This window comes from Cryptomeria japonica, chromosome 6, assembly GCF_030272615.1.
Source record: "Cryptomeria japonica chromosome 6, Sugi_1.0, whole genome shotgun sequence".
NCBI lineage: Eukaryota > Viridiplantae > Streptophyta > Pinopsida > Cupressales > Cupressaceae > Cryptomeria > Cryptomeria japonica.
In genome coordinates, this window is record NC_081410.1 from 254,468,809 (window position 1) to 254,488,437 (window position 19,629).

A 19,629-nucleotide genomic window follows, 5' to 3' on the forward strand; every position below is an offset into this window, starting at 1 on the left:
TCCATCCTATTCAACCCCTAGCAAATTACGAAGTACAAGTAGAACCAATTGTTAAACCCCTATAAACTTTTAATTTCAAAGTAATTACATGATTCATTATGTTCATCTATTATATTGTTGTATATAAAAGTCATGCATAACTTCATCATATTCAATTTCCTATTTTCGTATAGTATTAATTAAATAATTTTATTATTTAATTAATTCATCTTTTGATCCACTATAGTTAAATAATTAATAGAAATTATTTTATTAGCTAATACTTCTAAAATTAAATAAATTTTGAATAATTTATTTTATTTTATTTTCCTCCAAAAACAAATGAAATTTATATTTATGTATTTCTTTAACCATGACCTATGCATTTGATCCCTCTTAATTCTTCCACCTCATCAATCCATGTACTAATTAAAGGTCATATCATATCTCATTTTTTTTCATCCATTAATCTTTTTGATTAATGTTTGTCATGTATCAAATGTTAAGTGAAGCATATAAATAAAACCCTTCATTCATTTTCCACTAGAACATAATATGACCAAATTATCCTTATCAAGCACCCTATCAGTTGTAAACCACTATCCAACATCCATTGTCAAGTATTAAGCATCATTAATCAAATACCAAGTATTTCTCCATCATTGTGTTATCATGGTGATGCTAAAATTTTGAGAGCTATCTATATATCAAGAATTCAACTAATATCAAATAAACAATGGAGCAATCTAAGATCATTTCTATGGTGTTATTTTTATCATTTGATTTTATGCAAAAAAATTAAGCTTTATTAAGTGAATGTGAGTGTGAATTTGGTACTTCAATTGCTTCATTTCTATTTAATTAGATTCACGTTTTCATCCTTCACAATATATATGACATGTCATGACTTCCAATAAAAAATATAAGTTTTAAATATTTTATTTAATTAATATATTTATTTTATATTTTTTAATTAGTGTATGTTTAATACCAAATTTAAAGGTTTGCATTTACATACAGACAAAAATAGTAATGAAAAGAATTATGATAATATGACTACCCTCTATATTAATGCATTTCTTTCAACAAGATTAATTTAAGTATATACCAAAAAAACTACATGTTATGTAGAAAATGTGTAGATTATAATTAGTCTTATTAAAAAATTGATAATAAAAAAATTTGCAATAAAAATTTATAAAAAATTATGTCTTAGACATTAGTATCAATAAATATGTTTAAGAAATTATGAAAACATCTTGTCTATAATTAAAATTACATATGATAAAGAAATACTACTTCCTAAAATAATATAATATATAAAAAACAACTTATCAACAAATATTTTTAAAAAAAATTTAAAATAACATAAAAAAATATCACAAATAATTAATTTACATTATTTTCAATTTGTTTACAACTTAATGAAAAAGTTGACTAAGTTTCTCTCATTAATTTTATTAAAAAAATTATAAACATTATTATATTTTTCATATTTGTAAACCTTATATTTATTATTTTATGTTTATGTAACTTGCCTCGCCCTAGAGTTGGCATGATTCCTTACAATGATTTTCAATTCAATTGGCCTAATTTGTGTTTTAGAATTTCCTTTCCTCCATTTAGTTTGCTTTGTTTATCACGTGTGTTGATTTTTTTCATTTATAAATGACAATAAAATGGCATTACTTAGGCTTGCAACTTATCGCAATGCCTTTGAAGAAAATAAGTATATAATTCTAGTTAAGAAATTACTTTAAAACAAGTTTATTAGTGAACATTATGCTTGTTTTACTACTCATGCCAAGTGAGCAACTGATCCAGTGGATAAGTTTTCCACCAAAAATGGTTAATGATTCAGCAGATACAAAAGTGATTATTCAGTTAAGTTTACCAAAATTGGGGTTGAGAGATTCAAACCCCCCAATCTCTCACCTCCGACTTTTCCTCTCAACCACTACACCATGTGATTCCCCCTATTATTCACCATAAACCAAACAAGATAAATGGACCCGATAAGAAGGAATGGGGGCTAAAATTATGTAAGCCAATTAAACTTAATAAGCCCCATTTTATAAGGTATTTTTAAAGATATACTTTTAAATTTGGGAGATATTGGAGATAAGGAGATTTATTGTTGTAAATGGGAGATATGGGGAATATGTTTGTTAACCCAATTTTAGCATGTAAAATTGTATAAAATGGGGGTAAGTTGTGAGCTAGGGAGAGTAGTGAATTGTGTGGAAATTGGGAGAGAGTTGAAGATTGGATATTCGGTGAGAAAATTTCTTTTGGGTGTTTGATAGTGAATGGTTCATCTTTGTGCATTGGGAGCTTGAATTCAAGCTTGTTGTACGTGGGAGAAGGACTTTGTAATTCATTATCATCCAAGGAGACATAAGGAGTCTTTGTAACCATTGAGGTGCTTTGTAAGCATTTTCTGGAGCTGAATCAAGGATCGGCCACTCCATTGGAGGGACCTGGAGACGTAGCCAATTGGTGAACTCCGTTATCAACTTGTGTTTTGTCTTCTCTCTTCTTTCCCTCTTCTGTACAATATATTGTTATTTGATTATTATGTTTATTTAAACAATTTGATTGTAATTTTAAGACCTTCATTTAATCGTTGCAAAAGTTAACATCTCACGTGCAACAGTCATAGATCCTAACATCAGATCAAGTGGTATCAGAGCTTGTTTGACTAGTGTTTGCAGAGGTGGATGTTAACACGATCTAAGAGCCAGCGTGGTGAAGGCACACTTGTAGAGTATAATCTTGAAATTGATAAACGAAAGACTTTTCCATTGAAGATGTCAGAAATTGCAACTGAACAAGAATACCCAGAGCTCAGTGAAAGAGACTTTCGGAAAGCTTTTTTTGAAATGAAGGCTATGGTAGAAGTGCTCTACAAAGAGAGGTAAGAACGGATGAAGCTTGAAAAAAGAAAGTCATCGAAGGACCATGGAGATCGAGAGGATAAAGAAAAGCGCTCAAGAGGTGGTGATTCACCAGCAAAAACTCTTCCATCTGCTTCTCCTCCTTCTTGCCCTTCTTCTTCTTCTACTTCTATTAATCCTTTCAAGAGCACATCTAAGCGTGTAATTAAACTGGATGTAAAATTTGAATTACCTAAGTACTGTGGGGAGTTAGATGCTGAAAAGTTAGATGATTGGGTCCAATAGATAGAGATGTATTGTAGGATACAAGGCCTAGTAGAAGATGCCTCTAGGATCCAGTTAGCCACTCTCCGGTTGGGAGGAACGGCTCTCACCTGGTGGGAGAGTAGGTCTAGAGAAGAAAGTGCTCGCCATGGTAATGTCGGTATGACTTGGATGGAATTTGTTGCTGCTCTCAAGAAGCAATTCTACCCTTTGGGTCATATGCAACAATTGACAATGAATTGGCAAACCTTTAGGCAATCTAAGGGTCAGTCTGTGCAAGATTACACCCATGAGTTTAGAAAACGGGCTATTGCTTTGAATGTGCCATTGTATACTCAGGATACACTGCTTAAGTACATAGGTGGTTTGCATTCTTACCTAAGACATTCTATTTTGATGTTGAATCCTAGTAATTTGGATGAAGTTAGTGTTCAAGCCACACATCTAGAGTCTAGAGGTAAGAATTTTGACAATGACAATTTTGTACAAAAGTCATTTAAGGTTGCAGAAACAAAAAGAGAAAAGAAGACAACTACTATTAAGAAAGAGTTCACATGTTCGCATTGTGACAAGAAAGGTCATGATGAAGAACATTGTTGGCGGTTGCATCCAAAATTGAAACCAAAGTGGGCTCAGAAACAGAAAGGTAAGGAGAAGGCCGCAAATGTTGTTATGGATCTTGGTTCGGAGTCTGAAGACGAAACTAAGATAACAGCAATGAGTTTGAAAGGTAAGGCTCCTATTGCCAATGTTTCCTTTGATAGTTGTGCTTCTACTTCTCAAGTTAAAAATGTCCCTGAAGATAAGAAAAGAAATGAGCTTTTTCATGTAAGGGTTGTTGCTAAACACACTAAAGTTGATGCACTCATAGATAGTGGATCCCAAACTAACTTAATCTCAGAAGATGTTGTAAGAAATTTGGGATTGAAAACTACTCCACATAAGAGACCTTATCCACTAGGTTGGGTTTGCGAAAACAGTAAATTGCAAGTAACAAGGCAATGTACTTTAAGGTTCACAATCTCAAGTAAGTATGTTGATAAGGTACAGTTTGATGTGGATCCACTAGATGTTTGCGGAATAGTGTTGGGTAGCCCTGATTTGTATGATCGGAAGGCTATTTTCTACAGGGAATTTAATCAGTATCATTTGTTTAAAGATGGCATCAGGTATATTGTACACTCTCACAAGGTTAAGACTAATGAGTCTTTTGCAAACATAGGGCAATTGAAGAGGGTGATTAATGCAAGTAAAGATTTGTCTCTTATGTCGGTCAGGTCAGGTGATCCTAGGCATGAATTTGGAGCAATCAAGGCTAATCAAGCTCAGATGTCACAAAATATGCCAACAATACAACGTGAGGAGACAACAAATGAAAGCATTGATGATCCAAGTCCTCAACTTATGGTTGGGAGTTTGGAGGTTCCCTTGGTAAAAAATGTTCCTATTATAAAAGGCAAACATGTTGTTGATTCATTTGCTTTTGTATCTGCATTGTTATTCATCTTGATATTAATCAATAGTTATTGGTTAGTAGTTGGAGCAATTGATGTAGATGCTTATGGAAGTGATACAATGATGTACATGTTCAACAATACTGTTGTAGTCTTGATTGTGGTGATGAGCCAAGTATACAGATGGATAGATGATACAGGACAAGTGGGGAGGCCATGCCCTCACTTAATTTCTAAATAAATGCAACTTTTGGAGGTCCAAAAGTTTTCTAGTGGGGAGGATTGATCTGGTGGATAAGTTTTCCACCAAAAATGGTTAATGATTCAGCAGATACAGAAGTGATTATTCAGTTAAGTTTACCAAAATTGGGGTTAAGAGATTCAAACCCCCCAATCTCTCACCTCCGGCTTTTCCTCTCAACCACTACACCATGTGATTCCCCCTATTATTCACCATAAACCAAACAAGATAAATGGACCCAATAAGAAGGAATGGGGGCTAAAATTATGTAAGCCAATTAAAATTAATAAGCCCCATTTTATAAGGTATTTTTAAAGATATACTTTTAAATTTGGGAGATATTGGAGATAAGAAGATTTATTGTTGTAAATGGGAGATATGGGGAATAAACCCAATTTTAGCATGTAAAATTGTATAAAATGGGGGTAAGTTGTGAGCTAGGGGGAGTAGTGAATTGTGTGGAAATTGGGAGAGAGTTGAAGATTGGATATTCGGTGAGAAAATTTCTTTTGGGTGTTTGATAGTGAATGGTTCATCTTTGTGCATTGGGAGCTTGAATTCAAGCTTGTTGTACGTGGGAGAAGGACTTTGTAATTCATTATCGTCCAAGGAGACATAAGGAGTCTTTGTAACCATTGAGGTGCTTTGTAAGCATTTTCTGGAGCTGAATCAAGGATCGACCACTCCATTGGAGGGACCTGGAGACGTAGCCAATTGGTGAACTCCATTATCAACTTGTGTTTTGTCTTCTCTCTTCTTTCCCTCTTCTGTACAATCTATCGTTATTTAATTATTATGTTTATTTAAACAATTTGATTGTAATTTTAAGACCTTCATTTAATCGTTGCAAAAGTTAACATTTCACATGCAACAGTCATAGATCCTAACATCAGATCAACAACTCTTCTTCATTCCTATGGTATTATATTCTATGCAAAAAGGCATCTTTATGATATTAAAAAAAAATGTGTCTTTTCAAGTATACACAAAATCATGGATATCTATTGTTTTTTAATTTTGTTCAAAGGCATATGACAGTTGCAGCATGAACGATTGAAAGTCTATGTACATAGAATCTTTTTTTCAATAAGGATAAAAATAAATATGATAATATGATAATATAATACTAATAATTTAGTTTTCATAATTTTTTCACTTTTGTAAAGAGTTTAATAGAAATTTAAAAAATATAATAATAATTAAGTTTTAAGAGTTTTTTTTGCTTTTGTAAAGTTTAATAGAAATATAAAATTGTAATAATAGGAATATATTAAAATATAATAATAATATAACATTAATTACAATATCATAATATAATAATGATTTAATTTTTTTGCAGCAAAATAAGGGTGTTGACCCTATAGAAACAAACAACTCAGGCAACAAAATAGGCTGTTAACAACACCCTAAACTAGAACCCATATCAAAACATATAGTAACCTTATAGTAGAACAATTTTAAAGTAGTATCAGAGTGTAACAGACTACGACTAGAACTATCAAAAAAACAAAACGAGCAATTAAGCAAACAATTTGCCCCAATTCTTAGTAAGGAATTTAAAGAGCTCCTTATAATTTCCCTTATCAATGGCAACATCACCCAAGACCTTCTATAGAAAACACAGAGTCGTTGCCGAGTTGTGCACGACTTTAGAACTAAATCTTGTGACATTAACCAGCTTCCTTTCAAGGTTTGAAACTTTCACCTGCAGCTTAGCTAGATCCTCCGTAGTGGTAGCACACTTATGCAATTTTGACCTGCTTTAGCCAGGCGAATCTTTTCATGTGGGATCTCACCCCCAAATAGACGTGCAACTTCAATCAAGTCCAAGGGGCTCTCAGAGGTTGCAATCTTCCCCGAACTTTCCTCCACATATTCATCTATCACTTCCACCACATCAAGGACTTCAATGGAGTCATTTGTGTTCATATCATCCTTGAATTTAACCTTGGTTTAACAACCAATCTATTAGATTTGTGGAGATTAATGTTTCCCACACCTTTGTCCTCCCCTTCGCTCTCAATTTCTCCAATCTGAGGATAGAGCTTCGCTTTTTTGGCTGGCAGGCGCCCTTTACCTTTTTCACTAGGAGAAGGTGTGGTGGCCAACTACTTTTGGGCCCCATATGCCGAGGAGAGGAGGCCAAAAGCAAAAGGGGTGGCTTTAACATCATTAGGGGTGGTCGAGTTGGAGGTTGAGGTGGCAAAAGGAGTCTTATTGATGGCTTTGCAAGCATGAGGGATTCTCAGTCATTTTTACCATGCAAATTAAGGATAGTCATAGGTGGAGGGGATTCAGAGTGCATAGGGGCTTCCATAACAGAGATGGCTTGAGGAGATCATAAAGCAAAGTGGAACTGATAAAGTATAAAGATAAGACCTTGGTGCAACGAAATGGGTTTCTTGTCAGAGTTCTTAGTGACATCCATAGCATCTTTAATAAAACTCTCAAGGGAATTGAGCAGGAAGAACAAAAAGAAAATGAGGGCACTGTAGGGAAAGTGGTTCTACAGAGCCAGATGGTAATAATAGTAAACTTTAAACCTACCTTCAAGGGTAAAAAGCTTCATGATCATGAGGCATACCTGGTCCCACGAGGTTGGGAGCATTTCACAATTGAAGCCACCATGCAATTTGAAAGGTTTTTCCCAATCCTTGAAGAACATGACCAAGCTTTTAATATAATATTTTTTTATGTGGAATAATGAACAAATGTGATATATTTCTATGTCTTTTACATTTTTTTCAAAATATAGGTATGCTAGTTTAGCATCTAGCATGTGTCGAAGTGACTACTAGCATACCCTTACGATGAGCATTACAAGTTTAAGAAAAAAATCATAAGCCTATGAAGACTTATAAAATATAAATGAGCAAGCCCAAAAACTATGCTTAGTGTCAAAAATAATTTGTAATTCATTTCAAAATATTTACAAGTATTGAAAAATGTAATAAAATGTAAAATATTTTGTAGTGTTCTTTAAGAATGTATCCTATCAAAATCCTCACATTTTCAAAATGGGGACAACTCTAGAACTTGGAGGGGGTATTCCCTCACCATCCTACCACCATCATTCATGATCTGGGGACATTTCTAGGACATCTTTCTCTTGGTTTGAGAATGGCTTGGGGATTCAGAGACATCCAAAGAACTCCTAGGAGTCTCCCAACCATTTGCAAGACTTGCAGGCATCCCCATGGGATGGATACGAAAAAGTCAATATTTTTTAAAAATCAAAAAGTGTTTACGATTTATATGCCACAAAACCTAACCCTAATGGTCTATAGGCCCCACCAAAATGCTAAGCACTCACAAAAAACTTATAAATAGACATCTAATTTCTTCACCTCATTTCAAATCACTCCTATGTTTCAAATATAGTAAAGACTTGGTGTTGTAAACAAAAAAACTGCTAAAATAGTGAAAATGACATTTGTCAAAAAGTTTGTGTGATTTAGAAGGCCTTAATTTGAACTTAATGGTGAGGCAGAACCCCTAAACCTCCACCTACCATTATTAATGTTCAAATTTCAATACAATCATTGCGATGTTTCTATGCTTTAGTTTATTTAGTACACAAAGTTTCATTTGTAGTTTGTATACTTAATTCTTATATATCTTTTTATAACTAAATTTTTAAGTACTATTAATATTTGCACTGTCCCCACTATTGTACCCCTACTATCCCCAAACCTAGGCCTTTGGTCCCCCCACCCCAAAACCCATCCTCCAATAGGAAACTGTGAAATTTAGAAAATTTCAAAATGACAAACTATGAGATGAAGTTTTTATTATCTAGATATGTAGCAACACAAAATCCTTTTGCATTAGAACATTGTAGATGTTCTCCAAAAGCTTGTCTTATATGATTAGAGCTATGAACCAAATATGGGTTTTGATAGGACCCCAAAACCTTTTACAACGAGATCAACAAGAAAATGGAACAAGGCCCAAAACCAACAATAGAATAGACCAATAGGCTATCAAATCTTGTCCAACAAAAGGAGACGGAAACCAACAAAATCAACAATTTCAACAAGGACCAGCAAATAGTTTTGTCAAGGTTGTTTGAAACCAAACTTCACCAAAGGCCTTTGAAGAGGGGCAAGTAAAGAATGGAATGTCTTTCCATCTCTTGAAGGACCTTTGCAACATTAATGTGCTCATTTTCCATGGTTTCCAACACCATCCTGCCCACAAAAGGGAGAAGACAACCAAGTGTTGACCAAACTACCTTTCAAGAACATTGTTCTCGAAAGAGGGGCTTTGAAACACTGCTTGTTCCTTGCATGAGGAACCTAAAACGTTACCCATGAGGTCACTCCCAATATTTTCCAACACTCCATTGGAGTGCAACTCATCATGAATATCTTCGCATAACAAGGAGAAATGCCCAACATCGTGGAAGTGGTACAACCAATAAGTCTCATATTGAAGTTCCTACTCCCAAACACCTAGTTTGGAGCATAGCTTAACATTGTTGAGCAATTGCATACCAATATTAACACACACAATCTAGCAAAAAGAAACCTTGTTCTAGATATTGTGACATCGCCAATGGTACCAATAACATCAAAAATATCATGAATAATACTTTCATCCCAAAACTCCAAAGGGAGCTTTAGGAGACAAACCTAGATAGAAACCATATTAATCATGGTAGCATCAAAAATAGTATACCATCTTTTTTAATGAAGAAATGTTTTACCAACAAAACTAGGGACCTTCCTAAAGAACTTTGGTGCAACCCTTAATGGATTGGAAGGATAATAAAAGGAATTTGTTCATCAAGGTTGTCACTCAACAGAGTTGAAGCAAGCTAACAATTAGATGTCTAGTTGTGAATAAAATCAATGTTTAGTGTACGACTAGGGAACCGCCCTATAAGAGCAGAATGTAAGCCTATAGAAGTTTTGTCCACTCATACATCAAGTATAGTAAGAGCAACATTCTCGAAGAAAAAAGTTTGAGGATCCATGGTAGGGGGGACCTCCACAGCATTGTAATCTTGAATCACACGTTCCAAAACAACCTAATTGGCAAAAAGAAGAACGAGAACCTCCACCTAAGAAGGAAAACCTATACAAAAGCCCACACTAAGACAAAGGGAAGGCTCAACATCTGCATCACACACACTAGCAATAGGGGAAAGCATGAGAACTGGTTCCAGCAAGGGAGCCAGAGTAGGATGAACAATCTACAAGCTTGCAAAATACTGAAGAGGAGAAAGCTCACCCTGCACAAGGTTAGGGGAAAACAATGCCACAAGGTTCTTGTGCTAGGGAAGCATAAATCCCCTCCTAGAAGAGCTACCAAGAGCACACGACTGAGACCTAGTGAGACCAAGTGAAGCAATAGTAGAAACCTTCCTCTGAACCGAGCTCCAGTGAACATTTTATTGTGCCTCCATCCACAACGAAAACAACGATTCATCCTCAACAACCTCCTCCAAGAAGTATCACCCATCTGAGGACACATCTAACCCATCGTCCATACCCCCCAAAGCATTCAAATGAGCCTCCAAGAGAATGTCAAAAAGCATTTCATCCTCCTCAACCCAATCATTCTCCCAAACAGCCAGATCAATCTCTTGAGTCATACATGTCGCCTTCCTCGTCATATGAATTGACGACACCAACACCCTTGCAAGAGGACCCAACATTCTGAACACATACGTAGGAAGTTGTTACTAGGGCTTTGAATGCAGAAAAATCCATTGTAAACTCAATTCATAGTTCTTACCGCATGTTACATGCTTTGTACAACAACTATACAATGAACCCCAAATTCTTGAGCAATAGACTAGGAAATTCTTCCACAATTGATACAGAATTAGGGCCATGTTCATTAGTTACCATGGATTATTGACAAGCATCTATTTTGTTTCTCCCAACAAGATTTTGGAATCTTCCACTAACACTTCTGATTAGCTAGCATTAATGGGTCTTCAATTTTTGTATATGGGAATTCAAAGAGAATTCTACAAATTGAGTATAATCTGCCTCAACAGTTTTCTACACCTTTTGAGCTGCCCTATGAATTCACTAGACATGGGCTATAAGTTAACCCGTAGAAAAAGACTGAATTTTCTCTTACAAATGCATTGTTCTTGTATTCTCAAGAATCTAGATTCTTTCAATCGTAGTTTTGAACCCTCTCAATTAGAGATTCAAAAACTTCTTTCCAAGATGATATATGAAGTTCCTAGGTCTTGCCCATGTCTTATCGATGTGTAAATTTTCAAGCACTAGGGAATTAAATTTGGTGCGAGTCTAGTTGCTTCTGATAGATTAAGAATCCATCAGTCTTCCCCATTCATCAATTATTATTAAGTTCAAAATCCTCAAATTGATGTTCAAACATAATTATTAATGAGCACGTGTCTATGCTCGAAATATGTCTATAGCTAGTTCAAAGATTAGTAATGATATTATCGAACACCTCCACCGCACTTGGATGAAAAAAAACTCCTGCCAAGGAGACTCACTACACTATTAAACAAAATTGATTAAAATTTATATAAACATATCACTGGCAAATATGCCCTTAGAATACGTCCACAGAAAATTAAATATGTAGATGTCAAGGATAGCAATTCATTTCAAGTTTAAATTATATGACTAAATTTGGAAGGAAAAAAGAAAGAGACTGTCTATTGAAAATTTTAAATTTTCAAGGCCACACTCATCAAGTTAGCTATTTGAACAGAAAATACTTGAAATTCTCAATGTCTTTCTAAATGCTATGAACAAACATACTGTATATTGTATTAAAACTGAATGGGCCCATACAAATTTCTTAAAAGGTTGCTAAGGTAGGTGTGCCCATAAAGACCAATCATAAAGTTACCACACCTACTTCAGGCATGAGAAATTTTTGAAATTGGAAGTTATTCCACTGCAAGAACAGCCAAAAGCAAGCTTGTCTTTTGAATGGCTTTAGGAAGTTCCACCATAACCTGATCATTAAATTGACAACAAATACTAAGCAACGCTGATTTTAGTGGTACATAAAATAAAACAAAGGTTTCAAATTGGACGAACTGTGGTGAGGAAATTTCTCGATTAGAATTTTCAAAGCAAATGCAATACCCAAATGTACCTGTTCACGATCATCCTCAACATTGATGAATCTGCCTGCTTTGTTCACAGCTGCTATGAATACTTTGAGAGGATCGGCAGCTCGCTGATAAAGAAACATGACAGACAGGATAGATGTATTCAATTAAATAAACAAACAAGATTGCACTGTTCTTGAAAGACATGAACTATACAAATTTGGGAAATGTTGCAACATTATAAAATTGGTCAAAGTACATTAGTGATAAACAAGAACTTAAGGTTAATAAATTGTTATCTACCCTGTGCATAGATTCGTTATCCTGAGTATCCTTCCTTTGAAGTGACAAATGTGTGTGCTCGAGAGTGAACTCAAAAATAGATGTGATTGTTATTTGGTCTTTCCATGATAAAAGTCATGAACTCAAACATAGAAATGATTATTATTTCATCTTTCCATGATAAAAGTTCAAAGATTAGTCAGCATTCTAGATTTGCAATTACAAGCGAAATAACATTTATAAAGATCGAAAAGCTTTATTATACACTAATCCAAGTCAATCTCAAAACAGAGACAATTAATGGTTTCTTTGAATGCTTCAGTATTACTATTAACAAACCAACCATACCTGTGGATAATCACGATAGAAACCGACAGCCCTCCCCTCGACTAGAGATGGGAAAGAATCCACAGCTTTGGCACCAATTCGCATTCCTACACAAGAAAAACCCATAATACTTTTTCATGTTCAAGAGAAAAAGGCAGTTGTGGGTATTTTAATTTTCCAATAATGTTTGTTAGATAAAGCTAGAGTTTGTCATGCCTCAAAACAGGGACCCATTAACATTGTAAATAATGGGGAACAATATTTTTCATCTGCATTCTCAATTTATCAGTACAATGCTTTGAAAGCAAATGCATAACATTTTGGAGTAGAAATTTAGTCTTCCAACAAGTACTTCAAAGAAGTGTACACGTCAGTGTTTATTTACACAAGAAATAGAGCAATATTTCTCCAACTCTCGAAAAATAAAGTACTTAGAAAGGATATGCTTTCCTAAACAGAATTCAAAATGGCTAGGTATGTAGAGCATTTTCCTGTACCCATATCTCAATTAGGAATCTTCAGAAACATATAATATAAGATGCTTCTACTTGAAGTTATATATGAGAGAGGCTATAAGGAGGGTCACTTTATTAGTCAAAAATTTTAGGGGTCAATGAAGATCTAATCTAAATCAATATAGCTTAGATTGTGACCATGGAAAATAAAATAGAGTAACCTAAAAATACATGTTAATTAGTTGAATAACGTAGATATGGGACTGCCAAACATAGTGCACCAAAACCTTGACAACATAAAATGAGCTACATATTATTCAATTAGCTTAAAAAAAACTTGAGAAACCTGTAATCTAGCAAAATGAGTATTCACAAAAATACCATAAAAGATATATGCTCAAGGAATTGGAGATCTCCCAAGGTCCAGTTGGCAAGAAAATTTTACAAGAAATTACAGTGCGTATCCACAGGCCGTCTACCCGTTTAAAATTATTCAATTGCAGGAGGATCACAACCCATAGAAAGCCAAGTATCATGACCTTTCACATTTCTCTTCCATTCTGAAATCTTGTTTCCTATTTCTCTAACTTCCCAATTTGAAGGCACCTCAAATGAGATGCTTGCTTCACTAACAATTTATAAAACATTACTGATGTCTAAAATTAATACTAATTTTGTTCTGAATCAATTATCCTACATACCCACTATGATCCAAACTTCAAGTGTTATTTTTGTTGCACTTCAAGAAGATGTCTAAACTTCTGAAATTCACTTGTCTATCAGTTTAGTGAAAAATAAAATTTTAGAATGGAAGGGTGTGATGGGTGGCTTTCTATGAGTTGTCATCCTTGTGCAATGTAATATATTTTAAATGGGTAATTTTCCTATGGACGCCCATTGTAATTTCTTCTTTTGTTCAATAAATTTTCTTACTGGCCTGAGATAGATGGACCTTCTTTACTCCTTCATATGGCATTAGAGCCATGTAAAGTATTGAAAAACACTATAAAGGTTGTGATGTTCTCGTGGACCCTGAGTCTTGAATGTGTTTTGTTGGTCCAAGGATATGCTCCAATTTGCAAGTTGTTTGACCTTGAAGTGAAAGAAAAAAACATAAGGAGATAATCATGTGAATGATGGAAGGAGCCAAGTAATAACTCTCAGACCAAGAAAAAATGGTGACTACATAGGCAGCTTCATTGTCTAATCCCCTATATTATGATTTATCTCAAAGAAAATAAGTGGAAGGATGCAGCAGGGAAGAAAGTATACGACAAGGAATACATAGCAGTAAGAAACAACGTTGCATCAACAAAGAAAGCACATGATAGAATGAAGAGTACACAGCAAACAGGCACAGTTATAGGAAAATGAGGGAACAACAGCTTTAAGGAGTGCTGAGATTTTAATTATTCTTAGTAAAACAGAAGAGATGTATGGTACAACCACTCTTTGAATTAGAAGAGGACACTTCTAGTGACAAAAATAAACCTAAAACCCTAATCTGAACCATATATAATTGCTATTTACAATTTGTATGTGTGTTTTCTTGGGTGTTTCACACATAGTGAACAAAACAAAAGGTGCATCTTTGAGCATGCAATACAAACAAACTTAAAATAAAATCTATCATTTTGTTTCTCAAGCTAGCGCACAAGGCGATTTGGCATTACTGCACAAGGCAAGAGGTTTCTTTGCTTTTTAATTGAAAATAAACAACCTAAAAGGTGTTCACCCCTTCTAGCTAAAAGTAGAGACTAAAAAGATGAGAGTAAACAAAAAGATTAAATAGATTTAAACACAAGGACATGTGCACATCGGTAAATCTAATTGAGGAATCATGTACAAAGTCACAATCTCCAACTTTGAGATAACTTGCAATACTAAACTTGCAGGCTTATTAGAAGCGATTTAATTTACCTTAGAACACATACACAAGATGCTATACACTAAACACCACATAGATGCAACAAACAACTTAACAGCGAGCACAATACAAAGCTTTCAGTAAATGCTAAGCAATATTCAACTCATAAAAGCACAATAACACAAAATGCCTAAGATCACTTATTTATAAGAATTTACCAAATACTACATGAAAAGTAAATAAAAAGCCAACTACAACTTCTATATTAACAATAGTTTGCTTGCATGCAAAGCAAGCTTATTACGTAATTTTGTCCACAAATACCAAACCCTGATTCAAGCAATCTTTAGATAAACTCTTGATAAGGATAACTACAAACTAACAATAGACCTTCTAGAAATATGTCCATTTTCTCAAAAATAATGATGACTAAAAACAGCACAAGCTATATATATCTCAGCTAAAAATAGACAATTTAGATAGTTGTCTCAAGATGATGATTCTAACAAAGTTTCTTGTTCTGACTAAGGTGAACCCTCTAAAGATGTACTTGAGTCTGATTTCACCCTAATTCAATCGGCCTTCACTCCAAACTGTAGCTGAAAATACACCAACTTGAATGATATAAAAACTCTCTAATATTTATCCCTCGTCATCTCTGCAAGCTTTGTAACACTAAACTTTTTAATCTCCATTGATGAAAATCAAACTATTGACCTTAAAACACTTGAAATGAAGAATGGAAGAAATGACAACTTCTTACTGTTTGATTTTGTGATGAAAGAAACCTCATGAGGACTGTTCGAATGCTAAAAACTCCAATATGATCTTCACCAGTTGCCGATACCCATTTGTAAGCTTGCTAATATTATGATGAAACAATAATATAAGAACTGAGAAATCTCTTGAAAACCTTAGGTGCTCAGCACATATGAAAATACGATTTTTTAGGATGTGAAGCATTATGAAAATGACGAAAACCCTCTTTATCAATCAAAATCTGCAGACACTTCATCAAATATGCTTAAAAAAGGATGATATCTGTCCCTGTTCACTGAAAATCTGTTCTTTGTGTTTTGTAAACATGCTATTATCTGCTAGATTAAATTTTAAATGATAAAATCTCTTGAAATCCCCAAGAAATCACTGCTGTACACTGCCGATATGATAAACACCCCTGCTGTAGGTCAGTGAGTGACTAAATTTGATCTTCAAAAGCAACCAAAATGACTGAATGCACTACTGTGGATCTGCAATTCTGATATAGAGTGCTCCTGTGGATAGCTCATCAATGGAAATTGCTGCAAGACTGATGTTCAAGCTCTCACTATGGATCTGACCTAGCCAAGGTTTAGAAGTATTAAGCAATGGAAGGAGAATGGCATGAAAAGCTATTTTCAGTCATTCTATACTCCTATATATAATCTCTTCTTTTTCCACCTTCCATTTTTGCTTTTTTAACACTTATTTACTTCACCATATAGAGCACTTCTATAAATAGCTGAGTTCTGCCTTAGAAAAATCACATTTCCACATGGAAAAATGCACCTTTGAACACCAGTCACAACCTTTCAGACATAATTCAATTGGCCCTATACAAAGGTGCATGACAATCAACAAGGCTGTGATTTTAACTTGGCAAAAACACAATTTCCTGCTCCCGAGCATATGCTTCTACCTTCATCTGTGAGTTTAGGTCCACACTTTCATACCTGCCTGCAACTTTCAACTAAGAAAAAAAACCCACCTCTTTATTACCTAGCATTCACCAATGAACTATGGTGCCAAAACTTCCTACTTCAAACTTCTATTGTCTCTTTATACTAGTTTGTAGGGTTTAACTTCAAAATTTATTATTCCCCTTGTATGATGCATGCTTCACAGTGCACTCACAGAATGTTTTTCGAAAACTTACATGTGTATACTAGCACACAGTGTGTGTAATCATAGACTATTAATTTGAAAATTATCCCTCCTGATTATAGGTGAATACCTATGTATGTAATGGCAAGCTTTAAAAACTTGTAATATGACTCCCTCATTTCAGCCACACACCTTTCAAGCAATTTGCAGATTTTAACAACAAAAAAACTTATCATATAACTTTTGTGGTGCACTCTGATTATGCTTCCATTATATTTCTGAACACTTACTCAAAATGAAGACTGAAAACCCTAACCATCTGAGAGTTCTCGACAAATTTTGTCGCTGCTAAAGTGTTGCTATGTGACATTAACATTTTTGGCCAAGTTTCAAGTTTACATGTTGCTGCTATGGTGTCCCTACAATGAAATCAGCATTTTTGAGATTAATTATTCATCATTAGTGGAGCGACTAGCATATGCAGCCATAAACTTGAGTATCCAGCATTGAGGAGGTGAATTTATCATTGTATGTTGCACATTTAACAATTCTAGTGACAGTGCCATCACTTTGGAGGGTTTCCGGAGAGGGTTTGTCATCATTTATTGTCATGACAACATTTCCAGCCACTTTCCTTGGCAGTACCATAGTTTGGGAGGTCAGTTTTGCCCCAACCATTGCTGTTCTTATTAGTTTTCTGGCCATATTTGGGCATACCAGCATTGAAGAAGATTACAACAGAACTTTGGGTATACAGCATCAGCATCTTTCGCTGTTTGCATACATTTTATTGACTGTTATCAACAATTTGGAAGGGCTGGGACTGTTGTGCAACCTCTAATTGACTGTTCCTAGCGGCCACATGACCTCCCTAGATCATTTGCCTAGCCATTGTTGCTGCTACAGTGCTTCTTCAGTTAGAAACTTCCCTAACATTAACCATACAATACTCCTACAGCTGTACATTCACCATTTCCATTCAAATGCAATTATTGCAAATCTGAAAATTGTGCATATCAGTCATTGTAAGTTGCTCCAGCACTTCGCAAATCTACTAAAAGCATTCTGCAGGTGATTAATTAGTGGTTAATTCAGATCCATGCAAGTTTAATACCCAGGATTAATTCATTTATCTATGGCCATATCAACACTACGGAAACCCATGGATGTGTCCCAAACCTCTTTGGAGTGTCCCCATTTTTGGTACATTTTGGGGATGGGGAAACGCCTAACAGATGTCCCTAAGATATCCCCATTTTTAGCAAAAACATTGGGGATGTCCCAAAAAAGAAAAGGGGACGGCCAGCCATCCCCAAGATAAGCAGGGACGTCTGTGATGTCCCCTGACTGTCCCAGGGTCGGATGGCCATTTCCAACAAAAAACAACAATTTAAAAAAAGACTCTCCAACCTCTTTTTTTTAAAAAAAAAATTTCCCTTCTTCGTAGGCCCCCACATCTCAATGTAATGTCCCCTTCCTAAGCCAGTTCAGCATGGCGGATTCGTTAGCCTATACAATTGATTCCCATGGGCTATTAATTAGAGTTAGGGAATCTTGGAGGCAATATCAAGTGTAATTTCATATTCTAACAGTTGGATGAGCGTAACGCTCTTTTTTGGAGCCTTCTCAAGTTAATACTTCCACACTTAATATTTTTAGCAAGTCAGTTATGAGCACCGATGGCCAGTTGGCATGCTTGCTATTTTTAGTATTGTCGTTCATTTTTTATGATCATCTTGGCTTTTGATATAGTCCAAGGACATTAAATTAAATAACGATAAGTTATAAGTTATGATATTGCTATCTAGATTCAACTGGGTAGTTTTTGAGTCAAACTCATTGACCAATGTTTCATGAGTAGTGGTTCACAAGAACCCATCTCTCATGAGAATGAATGATCCACTTAGCACTCATTGCATCTAGGTGATGCTCAAAGAGGTGAAGCATTGGGCCTTCCGGGGAGGTCACCCATCCCAGTACTAAGTGGATGCATCACCTAGATGCAATGAGTGCTAAGTGGATCATTCATTCTCATGAGAGACGGGTTCTTGTGAACCACTACAAATGAAACATGGGTCAATGAGTTTGACTCAAAAACTACATAGTTGAATACTGATAGCAATATCATAATTTGACTTGTAGAAAATATCTCCTACTTATCAAGTTATAAGTTAATACAGCCTTTTAACTTTATCGTTATTTTAATTTATTTAATGAAGGGACTACAAAAGCCAATTATTGAAATAAAGGTGATTTATTTTTATGGATGGGCCTTTATTATTTAATGCTATATTGGGAGGTTAAAAAGGGAAGTGATTTTTATTAAATAAAAGCAAAAAAATGTGATTTTTCAAAAAAGTAATGTAAAGGCAAAAAACATTCTCGAAAAAATAGCGAAAAAACAAAAAAGCAGCCAAAAAGCCTAAAAAATATAAAAGGAGGATTGGGGCTCTCATTTGGACAATGTTGAGTATTGATTTTTTATATTACTTCTGATTTGAGGAGATTGCTTCTTCTCTTTGGTTTGTGAAGACGAAACTCTTGTAGGCAACATTCTCCACGTTGTTGAGAGATACAATCTAGAGAATAATCTGGTGATTTCAATCAGAGGTCACATTTGGGCATATTGGAGTCTACATTTTCAAATTCGCAGAGCTTATTGAATATCAGATTTAAATGAACAATTTTGCAGAAGATTGAGGAGGGTATATTTTCTATTTTGCTAGTTGTATCTTCTCCCTTGCTGGCCATACACTCTTTTGATGGGTGGTCTAGGGTTTTGAGGAGTTTACACTTGCTGTTTTGGAGCGTTTTGGACCTGCACTTTCTTGCATACCTTTAGCACAGCCTTTGGAGCAGATTGTGAGGGTTGGCATTCACTTTTGAGCGATATTTTGGTGATTTTGTGAGCAGCTCAAGCAAAATCATTGCATTTTATGAGTA

General features: G+C 34.9%; 1 protein-coding gene across 4 annotated transcripts in view; it reads right to left on the bottom strand.

Annotated features, from left to right (window-relative positions):
- Nucleotides 1–11,329: 11,329 nt before the first annotated feature.
- LOC131037351 (uncharacterized) overlaps nt 11,330–19,629 on the bottom strand; it is a 241,535-nt gene continuing 233,235 nt past the window's right edge. For all 4 annotated transcript variants that reach the window (XM_057969481.2, XM_057969491.2, XM_057969467.2 and 1 more), the window contains 3 exons: nt 12,523–12,608; nt 11,937–12,020; nt 11,330–11,793 (listed from right to left, as the gene is read on the bottom strand). In XM_057969481.2, coding sequence (XP_057825464.1) covers nt 11,725–11,793; nt 11,937–12,020; nt 12,523–12,608 — 239 coding nt within the window. In that variant the 3' untranslated portion in view covers nt 11,330–11,724. The remainder of the gene's footprint in view (nt 11,794–11,936; nt 12,021–12,522; nt 12,609–19,629) is intronic.